Source organism: Elephantulus edwardii, unplaced genomic scaffold (genome assembly GCF_000299155.1).
Source record: "Elephantulus edwardii isolate Elephantulus edwardi_28Jun2011 unplaced genomic scaffold, EleEdw1.0 scaffold00035, whole genome shotgun sequence".
NCBI classification, from domain to species: Eukaryota; Metazoa; Chordata; class Mammalia; order Macroscelidea; family Macroscelididae; genus Elephantulus; species Elephantulus edwardii.
In genome coordinates, this window is record NW_006399785.1 from 10,780,033 (window position 1) to 10,801,871 (window position 21,839).

At 40.9% G+C, this 21,839-nt stretch overlaps 1 protein-coding gene across 2 annotated transcripts in view; it reads left to right on the forward strand.

Annotated features, from left to right (window-relative positions):
• LDB2 (LIM domain binding 2) overlaps positions 1 to 21,839 on the forward strand; it is a 625,377-nt gene that overhangs the window by 481,426 nt on the left and 122,112 nt on the right. For both annotated transcript variants that reach the window (XM_006884517.1, XM_006884518.1), the window contains exon 3: positions 12,423 to 12,595. In XM_006884517.1, coding sequence (XP_006884579.1) covers positions 12,423 to 12,595 — 173 coding nt within the window. The remainder of the gene's footprint in view (positions 1 to 12,422; positions 12,596 to 21,839) is intronic.

Genomic DNA, 21,839 nt, shown 5'->3' on the forward strand with positions numbered 1-21,839 from the left:
GACTCCAAGAATTCTCTCCAGAACAAGTCCACCTTGCGGCAGTGTGGTGGCTTCACTGTACTAGTGTTGAGGAGGACCAGTGCCCAGCATCCATCCTGGGTGAGGGAATCCATTGGTTCCGGCTGTGGAAGCCTCATGGAGCTGCAGCGGCTGTGTGGTGTGGTGCGGGCTCTGCAGGAGAGGGTTGAGAGCCACGAGACTCACCCATTCCTCCTTGGGAATCCTTGAATTCCTGTTGTTGAGCCTAGATCTTCACTGAGGGCCAGTCATCAACTGTTTAAGTGTTCAATTATCAATAAGCTGAAGTCTGTAGAAGGCCATCATGGCCCTGCTTTAAGTGGTTCGCTGCTCCCGCAGCTCACCACGCTGTCTCTGCCTCTGCTGCCATCTTGGATCCAGCTCAGAAAATATTTTTAAAGAAAATCTAACTTTGGTATAACTGAAAAGTCATTTGTTTAAAATAAATTACCTCCGATTTGGAAAAAAGAAAGATTTTGAAAATAATATGTTTTTCTTGCCATAGTAAGTAATATTGTTTCTTATCAACATATTTCTCTTAACCTAAGATATATTCCCTTAAAATATCAGAGGAAAAATTAATATAAATTACTTCTTTCACTATTTCATTTTTAGAGCATAAAGATTTTATAAAGAAAACTTGCAGTCCCTATTGTGTATGGTCAAGTCAGAAGTGACCCATAGCTGACCTTCCAACAGGTTTTCAGAGGCAGTTAATCACACAGGAGGAGAATGCCCATGTTTTATTGATATTTATTTAACCAGAAAATAAACAAAAAAAATCTCATGGAAATATCTGAAAATCAGTTGTAGTTGTTGTTGGTGGTGGTGTTGTTAAGTGTTGCTAGGGCAAGTATACCCATAGCAACTCTCTGAAGAATAGATCTGAACCCTGTGTCCTCACACCTCCTAGCACACTGGAACCATTGCTGCAGTTACTGTGTCAATCCACCTGGTTAAGCATCTTCTCTTTTGCCAGTGCCCCACCTTTCCAAGCATTGTTGTCCTTCTCCAAGCAATAGCCTCTCTCAGCAACATGCCCAAAGTATGTGAGATGAAGCTTCATCATCTTTGCCTCCAAAGAGCACTCTGGCTGAACTTTCTACAGGACATACTTGTTGGTTCTTTTCACAGTCCATGAGATGTTCAGTACTCTTCTCCAACACCACAGCTCAAAGACACCAATTCTGTCATCCTTATTCCTTGTCCAACTCTCAGATGCATAGCAAGTGATTGAAAAGACCATAGCCTGAATTAAACATACCTTAGTCCCCAAACTGACATCATTGCTCTTCTGTAATGTGGAGAGATCCCTGACTGCATACTTTCCCAGTGCAATACATCTCCTGATTATCTGAATGTTTTTACCAAGGGTGTTGATTGTGGATCCAAGTAAGATGAAATCATTGACAACTTCAATCTTTTATCAGTCTATCATGATATTGCCTATTTTTCCAGTGGTAAGGAGTTTTGTTTTCTTGACTTTGAGATACAATTCTTATTGATGGCTTTATTCTTTGATTTTCTGAAGCACTTCTTCAACAAGTGTTTCAAATCCCCTCCACTTTCAGCAAACAAGGTAGTGTCATCTCCATAATTTAGGTTATTTATGAGTCTTCCTCTGGTCTTGATATTATATTCTTTATCATGGAGTCCAGCTTCTCAAATAATTTGCTCAGCATACAGATTGAATAGATTTGGGGAGAAAATACAACCCTAAGACATTCCTTCCTCTTAATTAAATTTTTAAAGCACATAGGGTTCCCTTGCTCTGTTCCCACAACAGCTTCTTGGCTAGATAGAAGTTCTGTATGAGTACCACTAAGTTCTAGGATTTACTTTCTTCTCAATGTTACCCATAACTTGTTATAATCCATATATTCTAATGCCTTTGGATAGTCTGTAAAGCATAAATATACATTCTTCCAGTATTCTTTACTTTCAGTCAGGATCAATCTGACATCAGTAATGATATTCCTGGTGTCACATCCTCTTCTAAATCCTGTTTGAACTCAGTTCAATCCTGCTTGAACTAAAATTACATGCATTAAATATTTGGGCAATGGACTTGAGCATGGCACAGATTACAAACAGGGATATCCATGGGGCTGCCTTAAGTTCCAATCAACTCAATGGCACAAAAAGCAACAATAAGAAATGACATTTTTAAAGCTGCGTTAAACATTAAGAATAAACATTATTCAGTAATAATTCTAGCAACAAATACTATAGGCTTCTTAATACAGAAAATATTTTAAATTCTAAAATTCCCTTTAAATAGAACTAAAAATGTAAACAAGTGGACATACATTCTATTTTTCTATACAGAAAGATTGACTCACTCAGAGATATTAAAAATCTTCGTAAATTTAATTTTAATCTGCCTCCTTCCAAATAGTTTTAATAAAATTTTCTGTGTATTATTCTTAAAAATGAGATCAACTTACAAACATGTTGAAATAAAATGGATATTTCTTTGAGTAGAAGAATTCTATTATATATAAACTCAGTTATGATATTTTGACAATGATATGGATCCTGCACTGACGTAGGAAAGAGAATACTATATAATTTTACAGCCATGTCCCAACACGATGATGTCATTTTAACATTTGATCTGGGAAGTACACTGAGCTGTTCCCCCAGCCTAGATGACTCTCCTTCCACTTGGCCCCTTCACTCTCACTGATTGTGCCCTATCCATTGCTTAATTGATACCCCTTTCCCTTCCCATCCTCTCTGGACCATGTCCAGGATCACTAACTAACGTGGATATTTCTACTGAAATGAGTAAAGGATTGAATGCCCCAAAGTTGTTAATTCACGGAAATAAATCAAGCCAAGAAGTGACCTCTAAGACCATACCTCTCTACTGTGCAATGTTACCATCAGAACCTTAGAAAATTGGTTAAAGAGTTTTGCCTTTGGTGAAGGTCTATATTTGAGAGATGTCACCTATACTATGGTGCACAGAATCAGAATCCAAAGTAATCTGAATATGATGAAACAATAAATTAAATTAAATAAGTCTAAATGTATGAAGTTGACACATAATTTCAAACAGCTTGGCATGCAGGAACTCCTTATAAAAGTATCTATGTGTGGTCTACTCGTTATGTGTATGACTTCTAGCTGAAATGTTGATGGTTCTGCCCCACTGAACAGCTCTGCAGTAGACGTAATGATTTTCATTTCTTTTATAAAAATTAAAGTCAACAAAACCCTGTGGGTAGTTCTTCTCTGTCACTATGAGTTGGAATTGACTCGATGGCACCCAAAACAACAACACTGTTGTACTGATTCATTGATCAGATATATGCGTACTGGATGTCAGTCAGTGGACAAGCAGTGAAAACGAGATGGAACCACGGTGTGCATCTCATATGTTCTCAGTGAAAGGCTCTAGAGAGTATATGATCCAAAGTTCCCCATGTCCAAGAATGAAATTTACCTCATTCATCATTGTTTCTCCAGCATTTAGTGTCTGGTCCAAGGTGATGTGACTCAAGTCTTGATCAAGTAATTGAAAAACGGAAAAATGTATGCAAATGCCTTTTAGATTTTTGGTAGGGTTAAAAATTCCTGTGGCATTTTGAAAGATGTGTTGGCTGATTGATAATATAGTTAAGAAGAACTAAGCAGGTCCTAAAACCTTCCTAAATTCCATTTAATTACACCAAGAATGAACTGCAAATCCTCATCCATGAGCTAGCCATTTCCACATCATGTGGCCCTGGCTGTCTCTGGCCTCATCTACCAGTCTCACTCTTTGACTGTGCTCCTACTGTCTCCTGCCTGCCTTCTCTCTGCTCCTGTAACACTCTAAGTTCATTCCAGCCAAACCCATCCACATCTTAGATCCTTTGGCTTCAGTAGTGTCTGGTGGTGCTCTGGTGAAGTGGTTGGCTGCTAGCCAAAAGTTTGATGATTCAAATCTGTGCTCTGTAAGAGAAAGACATTACAGTTTAGAAACATTATGAGCCCTTCTACTCTAGATTATGAGGTCTCTATGCGTCAGAATTAACTCACTGGCAATGGGTTTGGTGGATGGGTTTCTGTTTCCCACCCTTGGAGTTCCCAGATCTTCCTATGCACTGTTCATGCAGGAGTCACATTCATCTTTGCCTCTAAGGAGCGCCCTGGTTGCAATTCCTTCAAGACAGATGTGTTTGTTCTTTTTTTTTTTTAAATCAGTTTATTTATAAAATTTGAATGCATTGTTTTCCAGAATAGATTCTTCCAGTTCTTCAAAATCAAGAAGGGGGTCTGTCAGGGATGTATTTTGTCTCCATACCTTTTCAATCTGTATGCAGAACAGATCATCGGAGACGCTAGGCTTTATGAGGAGGAGTGTGGCATCAGGCTTGGAGGAAGACTCATTAACAATACAATATGCAGATGGCACAACCTAGCTTGCTGAAATTGAAGAAGACCTGAAGCATTTGCTGCAAAAGGTCAAGGACTGCAGTCTTCAATAGGGATTGAAGCTCGATATCAAGAAAACAAAGATTCTCACCACTGGGCCAATTGGCAGCATCAGTATGGATGGTGAAGAGATTAAGATAGTTAACAGTTTTAATTTACTTGGTTCCACAATCAACACTCTTGGTAGCAGCAGCCAGGAAATCAGGAGACGAATTGCATTGGGAAAGTCAGCTGTGAGGGACCTCTCAAGAGTATTGAAGAACAATGATGTCAGGCTGGAGACTAAGGTGCACCTAATCCAGGCTATGGTTTTCACAATTCTATGCTATGCATCAGAGAGTTGGGTAGTGAATAGGGATGATAGAAAGATAATTGATGCCTTTGAACTGTGGTACTGGAGAAGAATGTTGAATATACCATGGACTGCTAGGAGAACAAACAGGTTCGTCCTTGAGAGGGTGAAGCCAGAGTGCTCCTTGGAGTCAAGGATTCTGAAGCTTCGTCTGACATATTTTGGGCATGTAGCAAGGAGGGACTAGTCCTTGGAGAGGGATATCATGTGGAGGGACAGCACAGGAGAGGAAGACCCTTGATCAGATGGATCGATTCTGTGAGTGGAGTGGTAGGAATGAGTGTGTTTGAGACAGTAAGGTTGGCACAGGCTAGAACAGCATTTAGGACTCTTGTACATAGGGTCTCTATGAGTCGCAGGTGACTCAATGGCACACAATAACAACAACAACAACAACAACAACAATGATTGATCTGCCCCTCCTCCTTTTTAGCATCCAGTCTTCTGTTCAGTAGTCTTCTGTCATCATCGTCACAATGCAAAGGCATCAATTGTTATTCAAGATCTTGCTTCTATATTGTCTGACTTTGACATGCATACAAAAAGCAGTTAAAAACACCTTGGCTTTGGTCATACATATTTAGTCTTTAAAGTGGTACCCTTACTCTTTGCCACTTACAATGGCCCAAATAAGATCATATGGTGATAGAGGTCATTCCTTAAGAGAAATAGAGCCGAACATAGAAATTTCTTATGGCCCAGCTATTCTGCTACTTGGAATATACCCTGAGAAAATGAGAACTGAGCTACACATGGAGATTTGTACACCAATGTTCATAGCAGCATTATTCACCATCACAAGAACTTGGAAACAGCCAAAATGTCTGACCACAAATGAATGGATTGAGAAATTATGGTACACTCACACAGTGAAATACTATAAACCATGCAGAAGCAATGGTTTCATAAATTATTACATAACTTGGGAGACCTGGAGAGCATTATGCTGAGTGAACTAGCTCAGTCCTACAAGAATAGATATTGTATTATTGTATAAAATCATTATTGTAGAATGAGTGTAAGGATCCAAGAGGGTGGGAGAGGGTGGAAGCAGAGGGATGAGGACGTGCAGGGGGAGAGAAGATTAATCATGGGGTTGTACAATTTGATGGGTGGGTATTGAGGGAAACTGAAAGAATTTGTTCTTGAAAACAATGCATTTGCATTTTGTAAATAAACTAGTAAAGAATTAAAAAAAAGAAAAGAAATCCAAAAAGCAAATTCTGAGTATCTCATTTTTCAAAAGAAACAGAAATTGTCTAGTGAGGCAAAGCTTTCTTTTCTTTCTATTTCCCTTTAATTGTATTTATGATCTAGTTTGGATGTTTGCTAGGGTTGGAAATGTAATTAAAGATTAATTTGAAAGTAAAAAAATTGCCAACCTTTTTCAGATTCAACTTCTGTGTACAGTTTAACCTGTGAGAACTGGAATTCAGTGGAGCTGCCTTTCTTTTCTGAGTCTCACAAGATGTTTGCTTTCCACAAAGTGCTGTCTTATTTCTAGCTCTGGTTTTAGTAGGAGATACCTGGCTTTGCCTTCTCTGATGGGCTTCTGCTCCACACAGGGCTGGCTTTCACAAGATTGACCATGCTGTGAATGAAAATGATGCTAATTTATGGCAAACGAGGCTACAAAGGAACGAAATCGTGTTGGATTGGTGATGAATCACTATAATAGGCAAATCCAGTTGTGTTTATTTGTGGCGACCTTTGTAATGTAAAAATTCCTTGGCTTGCATCGTGAAATATTTTCTTGCTGTGCCTACATTTTTATGGTTTCTATTTATGCTCCACAGTGCAGACTCCAAATTGTCAAATTCCTTGAGCTGATTTATGGTAATCAGCTTTAACTTAGAACATTTGAAATGCATTAAATTAATTTTATCTGTTTAGCAGAGCACAATAAGGATTTTAGCATTACAAAATTTTCTTTATAATATTGGCTATGCATATGTTTGAGGGACTGGTGGATTCAAATTACTCTCATTTGAATTTTATATTCAGTGAATGAACAAGCGCTAGGGTGGGTTAGACAGTATTTAGGAAATGTATGTGAAGGAATTACTTAGCACGGAATTGTCGAATATCCTGCAGTATTTAGCATACACTTGTTGATTGATTCTTACCTGCAGTAACCATGAGTCGGTAACAGCTGGATAAATTACACAGGGACCAGTCATTCACATTGAGGTACTTTGAAGACCATTTCAGAAAACAACTTGGCAAGATTTCCTTTCTACTTTCATTCTGTATCCTAGTTCATGTACAAAAGAGATCTAGGTCCATATGGAATGGATTAGCACTGATTCTTTTTAAATGAAATGAAATATTATAAAGCATTCAAGCAAAGATTGGATGATCTTTCTCTCTTTGATAGTTTATTTATCTAAAATATTATATTTTTTATTATTTCAGGGAGCATTAATGATAGTGTATGCAAAAGCTTTATTAAAACCTGGAATTGCTGGAGAGTCTTTAGGACTTAGTTGTGTTTTTTTTAAAAATCTCCACATAAGCAGAATTTCTTGTATTATGACTTGAGATTTTCATTGTAAGAGGATTTAACATCACGGCTAAAGCTAGAGCTTATTACGTGTACTAAGCGTCACCTATCGGAAAACCCCAGCTACTTATAGCATTGTTTGCACTGACATGGGCAGGAGGAGATTCCTGCTAGAAAAAAGACCGTTGAGAGCAAATGGAAGGTATTGGGATCTCTGGAAAAGGACTGTGTGTTGAGAAGACAGTTCTGCCCCAAAAGAGCATCAAACGGATAAATCGGTATGGGTCTCTCTCTGTAGGTGGAGATCGAGGTCCAGATTGCTTTTCAAACATTCTTAGTATTTAAAACCTTTGATGGGATGGACTGAAAACCTCCAGTGTGTTTTCAGAAGACCTAGATCTCACCAGAGATTTACTATCTTTCTCCTGCAAAGCATCTCCTGGATTTGAACTGTGCTCCTTTAGGGTGGCAGTGAGACTCGTTACCACTAAGCCACTAGAGCCCTCTGGTATTTTAAATCTTCAATGAAATGGATTGACACAGTGACTGCAGCAATGGGACCAAGGGCGTCAGAGATGATGAGGATGGCACAGGATAGGGCAGAGTTCTCAGGGTGGCTGTGAGTCCTTCTCCACTCCCGTGCACCTAACAGCAAGAAGAGTGTTTAAAACCGTTAGAGACACAGTGGCTTTGGTGTTCTCAGAGTTAGTGATCCAAGTTAGTGACTTTGAAACATTCATAATTAGCTTTTTTTCATAATTACATGTGTTTTTCTTATCTGCCATCATGTAGGTGCTGACTCATAGTGACCCGATGTACGACATGGTATCGTCCGGCTCTACACCATCCACATATTTTCTGTGCTTAAGACCTTGTTGAAATTCACTGTGGAGGTCAATTTCCTTGAGGGTCTTTCTCTTTTCCATTGATCCTACACTTTTCCAAGCTTTCTGAAGCTTCGTCTGACATATTTTGGGCATGTTGCAAGGAAGGATCAGTCCTTGGAAAGGAACATTATGCTTAGGAGGGTGAAGGGTCAGCTCAGGGGAGGAAGAACCTCTATGAGTTGGATTGATTCAGTGACTGGGGTAATGGGGGTAGGTGTTTCAGAGACAATAAGATTGGCACGGGATAAAGCAGGGTTTAGGACTGTTGTACATGTGTCCTATGAGTCGCAGATGACTTGACAGCACTTAACAACAACAACAGTGCTCCTCTCCAGTATTTGACTCCATCTCCATAACATGTATGACAGTGTCATCCTTCTTCCAAGCTCTTGTTCCAAGCCAGAATTGACTGTTCTCCTCATTGTTGTTATTATTGTTGTGTGCCGTCGAGTTGACTAATGACTTTTGTTGTTGTTGTTGTTGTTGTGTACCATCGAGTTGGGACCAACCCATAGCAGACCCTCCGGTAGGTTTTCAGAGGAAGTAACAATGACTCATGGCAGCCCTATGAACAAGAGTTCTGGACCTTGCTCTGCCCTGAGCCCACCTCACCGTCTCTGACGCACTTGACCCTATTGACACAGTCACTGTCAATCCAGCTCATCCAGGGATTTCCTCTCTTGTGCTGACTCCTCCTCCTTCCCAACATGATGTCCTTCTCTAAAGACTGACCCCTTCTGATGGCATGCCCAAAATTATGTGAGACAAAATTTCAAAATCCTTGCCTACAAGAAGCAACCTGGTTTCACTATCCCTCAGATGGACCTATTTGTTCTTTAAAAAGTCCATGGTATGGTAAGTACTCTTCTCCAGCCCCAAAACTCAAAGGTATCAATTCTTCTGTCATCCTTAAACAATGTCCAGCTCTCAGAGACATAGCAAGCAATTGAAAAGACCAGGGCTTGGAGCAGTCACACCTTAGTCTTAAGACTGACATCATTGCTCACTAGCACTCTGGAGAGGTCCTTGACAGCAGAATTTCCCAATGCAATTCATCTTTTAATTTCTTGACTGCTAATGTGAAATCTGAGCAAGATGAAATTACTGATAAAGTTAATCTTTTCTCACCCTGTCATGATGCTATCTAATAGCCCAATGGTCAGCATTTTTGTTTTCCTGATGTTGAGATGCAATCCATATGGAAGGCTGTTGTCTTTTTTTCTTTTCTTTGGAAATCCGTTTTTTAAAAAATTATATTAGTTTATTTTGAATACATTGCTTTTCAGGCAAAATTCTTCCAATTTCCATCACCCCCCCCCATCAAATTGTACAATCCCATGTTTAATACACACACACACACACACACACACACACACGTCTTCATTCCTCTGCTTCACTGCTGTCTTTGACCTTCTGCAGCAAGCATTTCAAGTCCTCCTCAGTTTCAGTGAACAAGGTTGTGTCATCTGAATGTTGGTTGTTGACAAGTCTTCCTCCAATCCTGATGTCGCATTCTTCTTCATCAAGTCCAGCCTTTCAAATTATTTGTTTGGCATACTTTGGAAATATATGGAAAAATGATACATCTCCAACACATTCCTTTCTTGATTTTGAACCATGCAGTGTTCCCTTGTTCTGTTAAGGTATACATTTCACATAAGCACAATCAAGTGTTCTGAGATTCCCATTTTTCTCAATATTAGCCACAATTTGTTGTGATCCACACAGTCAAATGCCTTTTCATTTATATTGAAAACATAAACGTCCTTCCGGTACTCTCTGCTTTTCACTAAGATCTATCTGACATCAGCAATGGTATCTCCAGTGTCACAGTCTCTTCCAAGTCCAGCTTTTATTTCTAGCAATTCTCTGTCAATGTACTGTTTTAGTACTTTCTGGAAAATCTTCAGCAAGATTGTGTTTGTGTGTGGTATTAATAATAGTTTTTGATAATGCCCACATTCTGTTGGATCATTATTTTTTGGAATGAGAACAAATAGAGATCTCTTTCATCAATTGTCCAGGTAACTGGCCTCCAGGTTTCTTGGCATAGCCTGCAACACATCTGTTTGTCAAAATGTATCAATTGCTGTTCAGTTGATTCCTTGGGCCTTGTTTGTTACCAATCCCTTTAGAAAAGCTTGAACTTCTTCCTTTACTACCATCGATTCTCAGTCATATGCTGGTTCCTGAAATGTTCCTGAGTCGGCCGTTTCTTAGCGGTATAGTGACTTCATATATCCCTTCCATCTTCTCTCGATGCTTTCTGGACCACTCCAGATACAGCCCAGAGAGTCTTTCAATTTTGCAACTCAAGGCTTGAATTTGTTCTTCAGTTATTTCTGCTTAAGAAATACTGAGCCAATCCTTCCCTTTAGATTTTGTGACTCCTGGTCATCTATGTTATGTATAATATTATTTTCCAACATCATAATTCAAAGAGTTCGTTCTTCCTCAGTCATCATGACTTGTTTTCTGGCTTTTACGTGAATTTAGAGTGACTTCAAATATCTACTTATTTAGGAGGCTTTCCAAACAAAACTTTATTCTCTCAGCTTTTGTCTGAAAGTCCAACATGAAAATTACAAAATACGTCACACAAAGCAACACATCATGTAATGCGAAACTTAGATTAGTAGTACTAATAAAGCATGATTGGTGTGATAAGCCAGCTGGTAAATAGAAAAATTCAAACCTGTGTGATATGTTTTCTTTCTTGAAAACATGATCATTTAGAGACTATGTGATCCAAGTAGCTAACAAATCCCCACTTCCCCATATTAGTGACTTTCAACAGACACAGAGCTGGAAAGATGAGGTACAAACTTTTCCTGCATTAAGTGTGGATTTTATTTTGCTAACGATAACCGAGAAGGTGGTGGATGTTTGTAAAGGAAAATGTGTCTCCAGTGTCCTTGTGGTTAAGTGCTGTTGAGCTCAACTCATAGCAAACTTGTGAACAACAGAATGAAACCGTGCAGGTCCTGCACCATCCTCACCATTTCTGCTGTGTTTAAATGTATTGTTCCGACCACTGTGTCAGTCCATCTCATTGCTGGCCGTCTGACAGCTCTTATTATTCTCATTTTCATACATAATAATGCTCCTATAATAGGTTTCATTCTTTTAGATATGGAAGTTTAAGTAAAATGTATACACCAAGTGCAAAGAGTTCCTGTGCATCACCCCTCCTTTAGCATGTTCTTTCTCTTGTACTTCTTCCAGTTGTAACACGTGGTACAGTTGATGGACCAATAGCAATGCACAATCAGCAACTGACATTTCAGCCTGCGTTAGGGTTTACTGTGTGTTGCACAGCCCTTCGGGTTTTGACAAAAGCTTTCTAACACGTGCCTGCCGTAACAGCCTGGTACACAATAGTGTCATTGTCTTACGCATGTCCTTGTACTCTTTCAAGTCTTTGAAGTGACATCCTTGCTCTTTAGCACTTTATTTTTATTTTTAGTTTCATAATATTTTTATTTAGCTCAAATATTAAATATATGTAGTGTACTCATTACCATTGAGTTAGAGCTGACTCAAGTTGACGCCATTGCTGTAAATCCTGTAGGATGGGATGACCCAGCTTGCTATCTTCAGCACTATAAACAACAGACCTGACCTTGACCTATGCTACCCCACCCACTTGGTCTCTAACATGCTCAAGACCATTGTTGTGATTACTGGGTCAATTCATCTCACTGAGGGTCTTCCTCTATTTCTCTGACCATCTATCTGTCTTTCCCAGTACATGTACGCCAAGAAGAAGAAGAAAGAGATTATCTAGGGAGAGAAGACCTTTATGAGATATTTGGAGAAAAGAAGTTGGAACAAAAAATTATATATGATGTCATTAAGAAATTGACAGAGAGGGCAGGTATAGCTTCTCTAAGAAATTCGTCATTAGACGCTGCCTAATGTATAACAAGAAGAACGTCATTTTTGGTGCAGTACAATAGAGCAGAGCAAAGACTGAGGGGAGCCACTGGGGAAGTGGAGTGACCCAGTAACTGCACAGAGGTGCACCAAGTACGGTCAGGATGACACAGATCAGGGCAGCGCCTCATTCTGCTGTGTCCGGAGTCCCCATGCACCAGAGCCTGCCCCAAGGTGGTAATAGCAAGTGTTGGCAGCAGGCTCTGCATGAGGCTGGCGGAGGAGGAGGCTGGGTGCGATGGCGCGAGTGGGAGGTGTCTAGTGCTTGTGTTCATGGCGTGTCTCTCTGTTTCTCTCCTAGCCATCGGCAGGACTCTCATCCCCCGCTACTTCAGCACCGTGTTCGAAGGCGGGGTGACCGACCTGTATTACATTCTCAAACACTCAAAAGAGTCATACCACAACTCATCGATCACGGTGGACTGTGACCAGTGCGCCATGGTCACCCAGCACGGGAAGCCCATGTTTACCAAGGTACAGAAACCCTTACTCACTCCTGCACCTCGCCTTTCCTTCTCTGGGTACACCGAGGGCTGACAGCTCTGGCCTTCTTCTGGAACCCTGGGCTGATTCCCGCAGACATCTTTAACGCTGTGACATGGTTGGTTTGAGACTGCTAGATAATTTTGGTAGACACTTCAAAGATGCGTGTTTAGGACATTCAACACAAGAATGTCAAAAAACAATGGAACCTCAACGCTTAAGCCTGAACACAAAGTCCCCTTTGTCTATACACTTGAGTTGCTAAAGCAAAGATTTTGTTTCAATACACAGAGCTTTCTAGAACTAAAAAGATGATGTCCTATTGGGTAGTGTTTTCATTTCATTACTAAACTTTTTTTTCTAAATTCAAATCTTAATAACCAAAGGGGGGTCTATTGAAGAGAAGCTAACTAGCTGTGGTCTTTATGAAATTTGAGAATGAAAAATATAAATGATATTGAGGAAAGCAAATGATGGATTTTTCTAAAATTCATCAAAGTAGCAGACAAGGAGCTCAGCGGAACAGCACAGCAGGAACATAAACTGATTGTGAAAGATGGAGAGGAGAGCCCTGGAAGGAGGGTGTGGGCAGGCAGCTGGCAAAGGCATCTGACAGCACAACCTTTGAGTCTAAATTCAAGACCCTATAAAGGACCCAAATAAAAAAGGGAAGGACTCTAGATCCAAGCCCATAACCTACATGTTCTATTCCTGTGGTACAAACAGTAGAGGCAAAGCAGAAAAATTCACATAAACAAGTCTTTAGTCAGAGATGCTAGCAAATGACTGTTTTAATGAGCACTTGTTCATTGCATTTTTACAAAGACTCACTAAGACACGGCTCTGGAGGATTCACAATAGCAACTCGTAATCCTTTCCTTGTAGCATCTGCCCCTGGGTAATAGGCTTCTAGGTCAGTGTCTGTGAGGTCACATTCTCAAGGTCAGTTCTTGTCACACCAACTCTCTGGTTTTAGTGAAGGAATGTCAGGAAGAAATGGCTCACACAGATGTTGGTGCTGTGGCAAGGCCACGTACTCACAGGGCAGCCAGAGCTGAGGCAAGCCACACACAAATGACCTCCCTCTCTTCATGGTTAAGAACAGTTGAATTGTCAGGTTTGATGGCAGAATTCCAAAGGAGAAAGCTGAAAATAGGCTTCTTTTGGTTCCTTTTTGACTATTTTTCCAGAAGAATGAAAAGAAATGCTGCCTTTCTAAAGGAACCGACTATCTTGTCGGTGCTGGTGAAACTTTCTGGTGGTCTGTCCTGGTGTCTCACATGCTTTGGGCATGTTGCTAGAGAGGCTAGTCATTGGAGAGGGACCTCATGCTTGTAAAGGTGGAGGGTCGGCAAAGAGAGGAAGACCCTCAACCAGGTGGATTGCCACAGTGACTACAGCAATGGGCTCTAGTGTGTCGTAGGTTGTGAGGGTGACGCAGGATAGGACAGGTTCAGATCTGCTGTTCACAGGATCACTATGCTTCATAGTTTACTCAATGGCACCTAAAAACAATAGTATTTGGAAGTTTAAAAATACAGCAAGAGAAATCATTATAAAATGCCGATACCAGTTACCAAATGCCATTGATATTGCAGTATCTTGATTTTATCAATGTGCCTTTTAAGTGTGAGGCAGATGTTAGTGGAAGGTTTTCTCTCCCCCTCTCCCCCTGCCCAAGTTTAAAAGTTTGACTATTAAGATTTCAGAAGGTTTCTTGTTTTGTTTTTATCAGACAGGGATGTACGAAGGTCCTTCTCATGGAATGCAAAATGATGGGGGAGGGGGATGAACAGAGAGGAGTTTGCCACATGAAAAGGAGGGTCCCCTCTGGACTTTAATCTGTGCCCCTTTCCTTAGCAACAGCTGAACATTAAGATAAATAGGTATCTCATTCCCGTTACTATACTGAGCATTGCACATCTCACTCTTCTCTGTGGCATCATTATTTTATTCCTGACCTTCGTGTTTTTAGATGACCTAAGAATAGCATATTTTATGATTTGTCAGAAAGATATTCATGATAATGAAATAAATCTGTGTCCTAATTATGGAGCGCTTTTCCAAACGGAAGGTGCTTTGGATGTGGCCCGTTTACATAGTTACATCCTTTCTGTGTTGTTAGACCGAAGCACTTGTCATAGATGAGGGTAACTGCGTAGTTAGGAGGCTCCGGTGTTCTAGTGGTAAGAAGCTGCCTTGCAGTCCCGAAGGCACACAGTTTTGAATCCACCAGCTGCTTTGATGGAGAAGGATGGACAATCTCCTCCTATGCAATCAACTGTCCCAGAAAACCTGTAGGAGGGTCAGCGAGGGGTTGGTGTCGACTCAGTGGTACAAAAACAATGACACAAGAAGCTAGTTGTTCTGGAAAGATCCAGAAACAACCGCCATCCATTCCATTCCAACTCATGTCGGCCCTCATCAGGTTTCCGAGGTTATAAATCTTACCAAGAGAAAACTGTCCACCTTTATCCCCCAGAGCAGCTAAAGGATCCAAACCCCTGACCTTCTGGTTAGCAGACCAACACTTAATGCACTGTGCCACCAGGGCTTCTGGAAATAACAGTGCTGCCCATTTGTGACTAGTTTTAGATCAAGCATCCCTTTCTGACGAATGGAGAAAATGTTTCTCCATCCAAATCGAGAAGCTAAGGTTTCTCTGTCTTGTCTTCCTCGAAAGGGGTCGCTGGGTAGTGCAGATGATGTGAATTCCACTGCTAACTGTGAAAGGATCTCTTGGTCATACCCAGAAGAGCCTCTGAGGAAGTCCTGGTTATCAGGTCCCAGTTGGATTACAGGCCAGAACACTCTATGGAGCCCATTTTTGCTGGCTAACACCTGGGGTTCATGGGGGAGTCATAGCCAACTCGATGGTGTCTAAGAACCACACCTGGCATCACCAAGGAGTCAAAAGTGATGGGTTTGGGTTCCTAGGGTTTTGATACTGTTTCTTTTTTTTAAAATTAATTTTAGTGAGAATTTACAGAGACTTAGGGTTTCCAGTCATTCACTGTTGCACTTTCTCACTGCTCCCCACCTCCCCTCCAAATCACTCTTCACCTTGAAAAGAAAAAGAAAAATTCCTTCATTGTTATACAACCCCTCCCCCCAAGTCCACTCCGTTGTGCAGCCTTCGTTCTGGACTCCTGTCATGACAATAATACCTAATCATATAGCCCTTTTAAACAGTGCTCTCCCTCATCTGTTTTAATGCACTATACATCATTCCTCCCCTCTTTCTCTGTCTTCCCTCAACCCAAATGTCAGTCCCGTTTTACAACAGTCGCCCTGTGCAATATTTGTCCTTTTGATATTGTTTCTTGTACCAGAAGCTTACTTCTCTGATAAGGGAATGGGCTCAGAGACACAGGACAGTCACCAGGAACCCCTGGACCCCATGTTAGAGACAGTGCCCTTCAGCATCCGTCACCCCAAGTGTCAGTTGTTGGTACCACTTACCTTACTCTCTGCCTCAATACCTTTGCCAAATCCTGGATTGAAGATTTCCAATGTTGTTGTTGTTGGGTGCCATTGAGTCAGTTATAACTCTATGAAAGAGAGATCAGAACCTGGCCCCATCCCGTGCACTCCTCAGCATCTCCACCAGGCATGAGAGCACTGTTGAAGTCACTGCATTAATCCACCTTGTTGAGGATCTTCCTACCTTTTGTTCCCCTTGTATCTTTCCAAGCATGATACTGTTTCCTCAAGAACTGGCCCCTCGTTACAATATGTCCAAAGTGTTTGAAAGGAAGTCTCACCATGCTTGTCTCTTAGGGACAATCAGGTTGCACCTCCTTCAGGGCAAACGGATATGTTTGTTCTTTTGACAGTCTGTGGTATATTCAATATTCTTTGCTAACACCACAATTCAAAGGCTCTCATTCTTTGTACAACTTTCAGACACATAAAAAAACTAAAGACAGAAAGAAGAAGAAAAAATCCGCTATGAAAAATGCCATGACCTAGATCAAGTGCACCTTAGTCTTAAAACTGACATCCTTGCTCCCTAGCACATTAAAAAGGCTGTTGAAAGCAGATTTCCCCAATACAATACTTCTTTTGATTTCTTTACAATTGTCATGCTTTGGTTAAAAATATTACTTCCTGGGAAATAGAGCTTAGTGATGTGGACTTAGTCCAGAAACTAATTATGCATGTTTCTTTTTAGGAAATTTTAAGAGTTCTTTCCCCCCCAACTCCCACCCCCGTGTTTTTCTCTGGAAGTTCTGATACAACCTAGATAGTCTTTCAATTGTTTCTTTTGTTCTTATATTAATTAAAAAGAGCTCATCTTCGTGTTTGCCAGTCAGATAGATTGACACAGCGACTGCAGGATTGGGTTGAAGTGTGTCTGAGATGATGAGGATGGCACAGAATAGGTTCATTATGATTCATGCTCCTCTCAATGGCATTAACAACAAAATATCCCTGGTAATAAACTGCTAGGACTGGTTAGTATAAAAGAGTGAACCAATGATTTATCAGTTACCACAAAGAAAAATAGCTGGGGAACTGATGTTTTTTGTCAAAGGAGGACCCGTGATTAGCACATCATACCTAGGCAGGAGTCCACTGTTCTCATGCACGGGAGTGCTCAACCCTAATTCCAAAAGTCACATTAGACCCAGGGGTCCTGAGTTGCGTTTATGAACGTTTTGTCAACTGGTGAATCAAAACCACAGTCAGAGTTCTGATCAGCAGTAAAATTAATATTCCTCACGAGCCCGATGCACATTGTGCAATTTCCTGATCCCGGCACATTATAGATTACGGATAAATATGTAATTAGAGTTTTAGAGCACACATTAGAAAGCCTCTCTTTTATGTTTTCAATTTCTAGCCGAAGAGAAAACAAGGCTTCATAATCAGAAGGGCATGTCCAGGTTTTAAGAATCAAAGTTCCCTTAAGTTATATTTCAGGGAACAAGCCTTGGCAGATGAGAAGAGAGGGACCCTCTGGAGTACGTTATTGGAGTTCTATTTTAGTTTTACAAACTGGAAAAAGAGTGAGCCATTCCTGGACATTGTTAACTCTGTAAACCTAGGTGAGTTTTTCTTTCAATGACCAATTATTCATTTTAGAGTCATTGACTCTGGAGAAAATGCCTGCCGGAGCCCACCAGACACAATTCCTACTTGAATATTCAGTTCTGTGTTTGTCATTTCATTGTTTTACTTTAGCACAGATCCACATTATACTCATGGGATTCACTCTGGCCCCTGCTCTAGCCATATTTTAATATTAATAATGACTTTATGTATGTATGTGCAATATAAATATATATGAATACGCATATACCTATATATGTGTATGATGTTTTGTTGTTAAGTACCACTGAGTCACAACCAACCCATAGTTGACCCTCTAGTGGGTTTTCAGAGCCAATAATCTCACAGGAGAGATTGACCAGCCTTCTCCCACAGAGCAGCTGGTAGATTTGAAATGCATGTCTTTAAGATTGCAGTGCAGCTTCTTACCACTGCACCACCAGAGTTCCATATGTGTGTATACATACATATATGTGTGTGTGTGTGTGTGTGTATACATATATGTGTTTGTGGATAGATAGATAATAGAGAGACAGAGACAGAGATATACAAATATACCAATATATAGATATAATAGTATATTAAACTGCTAACAAAAAGGTCAGTAGTTTGAGGTCTCTAACTGTTTCATGAAACTAAAAGAAGGTAGTTTTTATATGAATTGTATGTTGTTGTTGTTGTTATGTGCCGTAGAGTCGCTTGCGACTCATAGCAACCCTATGTACAAATGATCTAAACTCTGCTCTGTCCTGTGCCAATGGCACTGTCTCTGACACTCCCATCCCAATTATGAGGAGTCTATGAGGAGAAATGTGGGGTCAAGATTGGTGAAAGGTCTATCAACAAGCTGCGTTATGCAGATGACACAACCCTGCTTGCTGAAACTGAGGAGGACCTGAAGCGCTTGCTGCAGAGGGTCAAGGACTATAGCCTACAATATGGATTGAGGATCAATGTCAAGTAGACAAAGATTCTCACCACTGGACCAATTGGCAGCATCAGGATGGATGGTGAAGAGATTGAGATTGCTCACAGCTTTAGTTTGCTTGGCTCCACAGTCAACACTCTTCGCACCAGTAGCCAGGAAATTAAAAGACGTATTGCCATGGAAAAGTCTGCTGTTAGGGACCTCTCTAAAGTACTGAAGAGCAATGGTGTCTCTTTGGAGACTAAGGTGCATCTGATACAGGCCATGGTCTTTACAATCACTTGTTATCCATCAGAGCTGGAAAGTGACCAAGGAGGATAGAAGGAGAATTGATGCCTTTGAGCTGTGGTGCTGGAGAAGAGTATTGAGAATACCATGGACTGCTAGGAAAACAAACAGATTCATCCTGTAAAGGGTTAAGCCGGGTGGCTCCTTGCAGGCAAGGATTCTGAGGCTCCGTCTAACATACTTTGGACATGTAAGGAGAGACCGGTCCGTGGAGAAGGACATCATGCTTGGGAGGGTGGAGGGACAGCGCAGAAGGGGAAGGCCCTCTATGAGGTGGATTGATTCAGTGACTGGGATAATTGGGATGGGATGGAATTAATTGTATACTCATTTAAAAAAATTATTTATACCCCTAGAAACCTGATGATGGATCAATGTAAGTTGAAATATGTTTGAGATATAGAGATAGAGATACAGATACAGATATAGATACAGATACAGAGAGAGATGGATCTTGGATGAAAGTGAAGAGAAACCAGATGAATGTCTATCTGCATTTCATTGACTGTGCAAAGGCATTTGACTGGATCACAACAAATTGTGGAGAATTGAGGATAATGGGAATCCCAGAACCCTTGATAGTGCTCATGTGAAACCTATACTTGGACCAGAAAGGAGTCCTCAGAACAGAGCAAGAAAACACTGCAGGATTCAAAATCAGGAAAGGAGTGTGTCAGCGATACGTCCTCTCTCCTTACCTCTTCACTATTTCACTATATATGCAGAACAGATCATTTGGATGGCTGCACTGTATGAAGAGAAATGTGGCATCAGAACTGGAGGAAGACTCATCAACAACTACTTTATTCAGATGACACAGCCTTGGTTGCTGAAACTAAAGAGGACCTAAAGTGCCTGCTACAGAAGGTCAAGTACTGTAGTCTTAAATATGGGTTTAAATTCAACATCAAGAAGACAAAAATTTTCACCAGTGAGCCAACTGGTGAACTTATACAATCCCTCAAGTCCTCTCCACTCACTATGCAGCCTTCATTCTGGACTCATGTCATGACAATAATGTTGTTGTTGTTGTTATGTGCCGTCAAATCGCTTGCGACTCATAGCAACCCTATGTACAACAGCCCTAAACTCTGCGCTGTCCTGTGCCAATCTCACCATCTCTGATACACCCATCCTGATCTATATATATTTAATTTCTATATGCTCATTTTATACACACATACACACATTTGATGCTCAGGCTTATGTGTATTCTAAATAAAACGAGTGCTCTGCAGGTCTAGTGAACAAGCAGTTGTGCTGTGAATCCAAAGGCAATTGGTTCGGGCCCACCAGCTGCTCCATAGAAGATGCTGCACCATCTCCTGTGTGATTTATGGCTCTGAAAACTCACTTGAGGGTCAGCTCCGAGTCAGTTCCAACTGGCTGGCAGTGAGCTTGAGGTTGGTTTTTTTTTAAGTTAAATGTAATGAGCTTTATGAAATTATTTATCTAAAAATGATAGTCATATACTGCTCCAAGCATAAAAAACAAGGAAATGAACACCCCTCCTTAAAACGCACATTTTACTTCCTAAAGACAACGGGGAGAGTTGATGTATTTTACAGCTCCGCGGTCCATACTGCTTTGCAATTAGAGAAAGAGAAGGGTTAAAACGCTGCCCGGTTAGTTGAAGAAATGTTCTTTCTTCGCTCCCTCCTCCAGGCCGAGGCTCCAGCTAGCACGTGATCCGCCCAATGCCTGGCAGCCTGTTTCTTGTTGATCCTCAGGAGACCATCTGTGCTGGGGGCATTGATTAGAGTGTGTCTGCTGGGATTACATCTTTTCTGTTGCCATGCCAACTAATCAGCTGATTTTGGTTACCACAGAAACAAAATGTCAGGGCTCACAGCACGGGTAACATGAATTCGGCACAACAGAAAATGTTTTCTTAATTGGAGACCCTTTTGATTTTGGAATTCAAGTGAAAGGCAGCTTAAAGAAGAGAAAAAAATAAAACCAACTTTAGATAAAAGCTGTATTAATTTTACTGATTAAGAGGAATGCGCGGGATTTTTCTGAGAAGAGAAAACATCAATTTCCCTTTTCCGTCTATGACTGTTTCTGCCCCCATTTCAGAACAAGAAATACATGTACTTTTGTCGTCTTGTGGGGGTTTGTCTTGTGTTTTTTCTCATGCACCTCTATGCCATTTGCTGGTGGTTGGATATTAAGTAAATCGCAAAATCTTTGGCTTCCTTTACTTTCCACGGGCTTGGGGAAAGGCTGTGGGAGTAATTACTTGGAAAGGACCCTCCATGAGCAGAATTATCCTCGATCCCTTCATTCAAGAAAGTCATTCTGTTTTCCTTAAGGGAAAGTCTGAATTCAGGCAACTCCGATTCAATTCCAAGACTTGCTAGCTTGCAATTGATCCACCTTGGTTGACGCTGAGTCGGTGGTTGAGAAGCACAAAGTCTGATACTTGTCACAAATTTCTATTTCATATGCCTATGGCAGCTTGGTTGCAAGGAGAGCCTGCATTTGGTTTATAAAGTCACAGTGAACACAAGAGCACATTTGAACTTGGCCTTACAAATGCCCCACCGGAGAAAGTCATCAGGACCGCTACGTCCATACTGTTGTTGTGATGTGTTGTTGAGTTGCTTCCAACTCATAGTGACCTTACAGAACACGGAACAAAACCAATACTGTGCCATCCTCAGTCTCTGCTGCACTGGAACCTTCTGTTACAGTCCATCTTGTGGAGGATCTCCTCTTTTTTCTGACCCCCTTCTTGACCCCCTACTGTGTCCTCCGGAGAATGCCCCCTCTTGATAATGTTAGGAATGTATCATCCATCAAGTTACTCTCATAAAATTCACCAGTACGTCCACCTGCCCTGGGTGTGTTCATAAACACAAAACAGATTAAGTAATAAAGCAGCATGATATTTGGCACCAGCAGTCAGGAAATCAAAAAGCGTATCGCGATGGGAAAGTCTGCTGTTAGGGACCTCTCAAA